Below are 6,972 nucleotides of genomic sequence, written 5' to 3' on the forward strand. Positions count from 1 at the left end.
AACAAAAGGTTGTGGGAGGTGGAACCATGGTGGTGGTGGTTGGAGGAGAGGCTTTACAGGTGGGGTAAGAGTTTTCACGCCATCTTTAGAATCGAAAAAATAACATTAGTTATAACCAATGTAAATGTGTTAACATCAATTATACATATAATCTATAATAAAAAGCTTAACAAAATTACAAAATTATCGTTGTGATTTTGTTTATAGTGGATTATAATTTTTGAAATAAAAATAAATATAGTAATAACTTTTAGTCATCATTATTTTAAATTAATTATTTTAAAATTTAATAATTAACAAAACATTAAGGTTCTTAACTAAAAACTAAAAAAATTCATAATGAAATATTTCAAAAACTTAAATAATGAAAATAAAACTTTTAAAAGTTAATAAAAAAAAATAGATTAAAAGTAACATTTAGCTTGATTGCTATGTTACTAACAAGTTTCCATTCTTCCTTTACATGCTTACACTTTCAAATACAACTATCTATCACAAAGTTGATTGTGAAGTTGTCATCGATCATAGACATTTAATAGGCCCCAACAATGCAAGTGCTTCCTTAAGAGCCATCAAGAGATGCTCGGGATGATCCTCAATTGCATGGATCCCAATACTCTACCAACAATCTGAACAAATATGTACATAGTAACTTAGTAAGATTTGATAAATTGGCATGCCAGATTCAGAAGATGCATCTCTCTTTTTTATAAGCCAATTATTAACTAATTACACAGTTTATGTATCTCACATCTATACTAAGGAAAATAAGGGTGGACACAGAATGAAACGTAAATAATGGGGTATAGATTATGTGTCGGCTTCCGTGCGTAGCCACCATAAGCTATACCGCTAATTAAAGCATGTGATGAATCACATGAGCTGATTGTTGGCATATTATCATGTAAGTATTCTAGGAAAAGTTAACCAAAAAGAAGCTTTAATTATAATGCAATGGAGAAAAGAGTGAATAACAAGAGAACATACAAAGTAGCAAAGTGGGGACATTACCAGTAGTTGTTTGGAAGAGTCCCTCTTTTTTCAGCCCATCAATTGTGTGAAGAAAACCTACCATATTAGGGGACATAAACATTAACAGAATTAGGATATATGTAAATCTTGAAGGTTTTTTAGGGACCATAAATTGAGCTAGAAATACAAACTAGGAGGTCTTTCTTTTGCTTTAGACAATTGAACAGCAAAGGCAATAGATTACTTAGTTGCTCCTCTCCAAATATCTCCACTCATTGGACAACCATCCAACTTGAGTTTATATAAGACAAAAGATGTACTTGTTAATAGAAATATGGAATAAAATTTGGCTTAGAGGATATTGTTGAATCACCACCATTAGGTAAGCTAACCCGGATTATTTCAAGAATAAATTCTTCACTCAAATGCCAAGAGGCTAAGTATTCACAGAAAAGTTACTTATACTGTTATACCCCTTAAATATTAGAATAGATTGGAGGCACCACTTACAGCTATAAGCTTCAAATATACTACTGAATCTCCTAGAGCACTCCAGAGTTCTTTGCTGTCTATAGAAGAATCACTGGTCACATAAGGAAATGAATTCAGAGATATCAAACATACATCATATAAATAGCATATCTCAAATTATAGATAACTGAGGTTTGATCTATTCATTAAATCAGCTGAATCATTCCAATCCCTTCCTTGAAAAATGAAAAGAAAGGAGAAAACCCATCTATGAGTACATGATTGTGCAATGCCTCAAGCATAGAAAGCTTGTTGAACACATTACATGTATATGGGAATTGACTAATTGAGAATTATTATCCTTTTATTACGTTATGTGATTGATAAAATTCTTGACATATGAATCATGAAACATATTTCCAAAGGGATTACAGTTATATGCTTGTATTATTTGATAATTAATAATACCTCCCACTTGTATGTATCTCCATAGCATCAACACAATTTCTCTTGATGAGAGCAGCAGTTGTAATAGCATCTCTTGCATATGTTACCTCTCCTGGATCAATACAAAAAATATACATTGTTGAAAACAAATAATATCATGGAGATAGTAACCAAAAAAAATTGAGCTAAATAATTAAGAGTTAAGGACATATAATCACAGATGGAACTGGAAAATATCCCACTTATTTTATTGTAGGGGCAAACCGGAAGACAGCGACCACAACCATAGCAGCTTTCTGTTATGACTCCGTCCTGCATTTTCAAGCCAATTGAACATTGCTGCACCTTTTAATTTTCAAAAACAAAGCTTGTATGCTACAAAAACTTAGGTAAAATCAAGTTAAAACCTTCAGTACTCTAGGTGCTTCAGTATTATGTGAAATTCCTGAAGTAGATTTCCCTTGGAATGTTATGGCATTTGCAGGGCACACATTTTCACAAGGTCGTGAACAGTCTGCTGGACAGTCCTCTGGATCAAATTCTGTTCAAAAGACATTACTTCAACGTTTATTAATTGCTAGTAAGTAAGTGGTATATTAAGTTTTATATTTATTAAAATTAGTGCTTAAACCAGATGCAGCATATTGAATCTTTGTCATTTGAGAAAAACTTATAATATGATGACCATAAAAAATGTCATGCTTTTGTAGTGGCATGCCATTCCACGTTTTTAATATGATGGTGGACATAAGAGATGACCACATTTTCATAGTAACATGGCATTCCACCTTTGACAACCCTTGACTCCATGGAACAACATAGGAAATATAAAAGAAAAATCTCGACATAAAGAGGAACAATATCTCTAATCTATGTTTTGTTTTTAGTATAACTCATGTATGACACCCTTTATCTCGACATACATATTTATATAATATCATACATGAAAATGTAAAATTAATTAAAATGATTTTATTCAATAAACATAAAGGAGTTCAAGTGGGTAAAAGTTCACATTCGAATTAATCACCAAATTAAAAACTTATCAAATAAGGTTATGAAAACATCTCTGGCCCAAAACAAGGCCATCCAATTTTTTTACAAAAGGAAACAAATTAAGCAGCGGAATAACATAAAGTAACATGTTTAGAATATTATGCAAATAATACAGAAATTCATGTCTTAATGTCACATCATATCAGAACATTGTATTTCAACATTCTCTAGCATGAGGTTCTCCATAATCATCCACTTAACCATCTGCTACCACGAACACAAAGTTTGAAATCATCACAGGATCCAAACACAAACATTACACAGGGAGTGAATTATCACATTCCTAACTAATAGAGAGAAACGGAATAACATGGATATTCATATCATATAAATGAATTATAGCTTACTTAAACACAACTCACGTCATTCTACCACTACCGCGTAATATCACATCTCAACACTACACGTCTCACACATTTTCATATCATTCACTTACTCAAGACTAAAACACAATATCACTCAACCAATCAATATCGATCAATACACAAGCGTTATGCAATAAATATACTAAGATTCAATCCTATATGCAATGTGATACCATGTTAATGAAAAACCTCATCGGACGTCTAGGAGTACATGACAAGATAGATCACATACTGATAAGTCTGGTCACTCTCACTAGGTAAAATCATAGAGAAATCAATTAGGGCCATGTTGTTTTACGAAAATGCTCCAACCATGTGGGATCAACACCAACTCAAAGGAGCACTCAAATTGAGTGTATTTACCCTCAAGGCCTAGACTCCGAAGAGTCTGTCACGACCTCTCCCTCCTGATTTAGGTCCAACCCAAAAAACATTTTAGCACACAGACTCTCTATTTATGAACGGTACAAAACACACGACTCCTCAATTGTTCTCAAAATAATTTTATCTTGTTGCGTCTCAAAGTAATTAAACTCGTCAGGTTCCCACAGTGGATCTAATCACAATACTCGTCGCGCATTAAAGGGTCTTATAGTTATATGATTGTACAATTCATAGCTCACAATTCAATGCACATAACATCTATATACACATGTGATCTCACAATTCATCACATATTCAACTTATCACTTACACACAATCTCAATCACAATTTCATAATCACAATATAACAATTTATCACGCTAATCTAGTAAATCTTATCCAAAACACAAACGAATTATACAAAAATGCTTCTCACAGCATGGGGAGTAAAACCCTTTAAACAATTTCACATAATCATATCAAAATCAAAGAAATCAAAATCATAGGTAAAAAACACGAAACACCAAGAGCACTCAATTTTATCAACCAATTCACATCAGAGCATTAATTGGTCTGTCAAACACAACAATCTCGTCATTATAATCATAAAGGAATATTTACAATACAATAAATATCCCAAAACAAATCTCAATTTGATCCTCTAAGGATTCTTACACATGCTCATTATAACCCTAAATGCGATAAACTCATCCTCTAAGCGGGCTCACGTGTGTATTCTAGTAGTGATAGCGGCGTCTCTAGCAGTTCCCTAAAATTCCTCAAATTTTTCCTCTGGTTGTTTTGCTAGGGTTTCCAAGCGTTAGAGAAAAGGAGAAAGGATTGAAACCTCTATTTCACTGTCTTTGTGCGAGAGACATTTCTTCTACAAAAGACATTATTTCACAAATTTTAGCGATGGGAATATGCGAAAATGAGTTTCAAATTGGGTGTTCAAATTTCACGATAATCCAATGGTTAACGAGTTCAAGATCATAATTTTACTGAAACAAGTTTAGGTGTATGCGAAAAAGAAAAAGTTACGTGCGAGAGACATTTCTCTCACCACAGAAATAATATATGTGGTGAGAAAATGAGATCTGAACCTGATGTTCAAATTTGACGATGATCCAACGGTTAAAGAGTATGAGATTATAGTTTTACTGGAGCGAGTTTGAGTGTAAGTGAAAAAAAGAAGGTTTTGAAATAGGAGAAGGGAAAAAGGGAGTTGAGAGGAAGAGAGAATGTAGAGACATATCATAAACTGACCTAATATTTCTTTACTTATAGATAGGATACTCTCAACCTATTATTTACTATTTTTCTTATTTTATTATTTTATAAAAAGGAATTCAATTTTACTCTTTATCAAATGAATAAATAAAAATATCTTTTTTTATTTTTTAAGAACATATATTTATTTTATTTATTTTAAAATCATTATTTTAATTAATAAAATTATTTCTTCTTATTTATTTAATTATAAAAATCTCATTATTTTTCTAAAATTTTATTTATTTTTAAATAAAATATTTTTTAATTTATTTTAAAAAAATGAAATGTTACATCCTCCGTTATCATAGCCCTATAGTCAAGATTATGAATTTAACAAGTACAAATATTATAAAGATTAAACTGTCACTTCATCAATGTTGAAGTAAATAAGTCTCTCACCAAAGTAGACTTCTTCAACTTGGGAATTATTTGATACATATTCAAGTCCTAAAATTGGATATCATATGTTCCATATGATCAGTAAGAGGCTAAAAGACTGACATAGTTTTGATTAAAGCAACAACCAATCAGTCAAATTATACACTAGAAGTACTCAAATTCAAATATTTAAACTATGTTCTGGATCCAAAAGTTCTCAATGTTAAAATAATTTTAACCCAAGAATTCAACCATGATAATTCGAAAGCTGAACATGAAAAAGCAGACTACATTTGCATATCAAACTAAATCACAAGATTTCTGACTTAGGCTCATGCTGGCATATATAATAATGTATACAAATAAGCCCAATTAGAACTTACCGGCCTTACGAAAATGAAGATCTTTATCATCATTGACACTGATCATCACCCAGGGCCTTCTAAGGCATACAATATCTTTAGCAGCTTCAATTCCTTCATTCACAGCACTAACAAACGATGCATCAGCAGCACAGTCAATGCAGTCAACTGCAACCATATAATCCAATTTAAATCACACGATATTCCTCAATGAGTTCCTTATAAGATTAAGTTTGCATAACTGAAACAATGAGACCAAAAATGAAAGGACAAATATAATATGCAAATGCAATTCCTAAGGTGTGTTTTTCTGCAATCAGAATTACAGCTTCATCTTGGTAATCTGTGTAATACCAAGATGAAACTCTAATTCTGATTGAGGAATAGCACCAAAAACACCTAAAGAATTGCATTTAATTTTGTTCGCAACAAAAACCCAATAGGCATAATTTTGGCTGAGACTCAAATGATTTAATATATACTCAGTGAAGTAATGCACAAAGAAGCTTCAATTGTCCAAAAAAAAATAATGCACAGCATACGGAATTGCTGGTTATCATGCATGCATGTACTTTCTGTTATAATAGTATATTACCAAAAAACTTATAATTATAAAAGACCTTACATCCAGCAAGAGTGTATACCAGACTGAGATTTCTGATATCAACAGCATCCTATATATATATATATATAGATAGATAGATAGATAGAAAGATAGAGTGTTTGAGTTTGCATATATGCCTCAGCTTGCACCACAAATGAGCTTGGGCCAGTTGCCTCTGTGGAGAGACTCGAGTGGAGTGGATGAAATGGAAGGAATCACGATGGTGTTGACGAGGCTCTTCACGTTCTTAGCAGTAATAAACTTGTTCTTGCTGTTTCTCGCAGCAGGGGTGGAACTCTGCATGCGTGAGCTTGTTAGAGAAACACTTGAGGAAACAAGAGTTTTAGCAACATGATGATGATAATGTTGGATGGAAATATTTGTAGCGCACAAATATCTGAGAGCCATAATCCCATTCTCTATCAGGTCTTGTTGTATAGTGCTGAGAACGGATAAATCCTTAGATATTGAGCGATGTCAAAATATCAGGAATATTTATTTAGGGTAAATTTTCCTTACACTCAACATGCATATAACTAAACTATATTTTATTGTTATTTTTTAAAAAAATGGCTTTATTTGTTATTATTTGAACAACTATTTCATAATTACTGACACCTTTACTACAATTTTATTTTTTATTTAAAATAATATTTCAAAAGCCATACTTTTAGGAATAAAA

At 32.0% G+C, this 6,972-nt stretch overlaps 1 protein-coding gene across 1 annotated transcript; it reads right to left on the reverse strand.

Moving 5' to 3' along the window:
- Window positions 1-344: 344 nt before the first annotated feature.
- Window positions 345-6,685, reverse strand: LOC102659579 (uncharacterized). Its single transcript, XM_014767498.3, has 7 exons — window positions 5,708-6,685; window positions 2,298-2,431; window positions 2,133-2,202; window positions 1,912-2,002; window positions 1,483-1,555; window positions 1,012-1,068; window positions 345-629 (listed from the first exon to the last, which is right to left on the reverse strand). The coding sequence occupies exons 1-6, from the start codon at window positions 5,862-5,864 to the stop codon at window positions 1,042-1,044; spliced, it is 552 nt and encodes a 183-aa protein (XP_014622984.1). The 5' UTR covers window positions 5,865-6,685; the 3' UTR covers window positions 345-629; window positions 1,012-1,041.
- Window positions 6,686-6,972: the final 287 nt, after the last annotated feature.

This window comes from Glycine max, chromosome 15 (genome assembly GCF_000004515.6).
Source record: "Glycine max cultivar Williams 82 chromosome 15, Glycine_max_v4.0, whole genome shotgun sequence".
Taxonomy (NCBI): domain Eukaryota; kingdom Viridiplantae; phylum Streptophyta; class Magnoliopsida; order Fabales; family Fabaceae; genus Glycine; species Glycine max.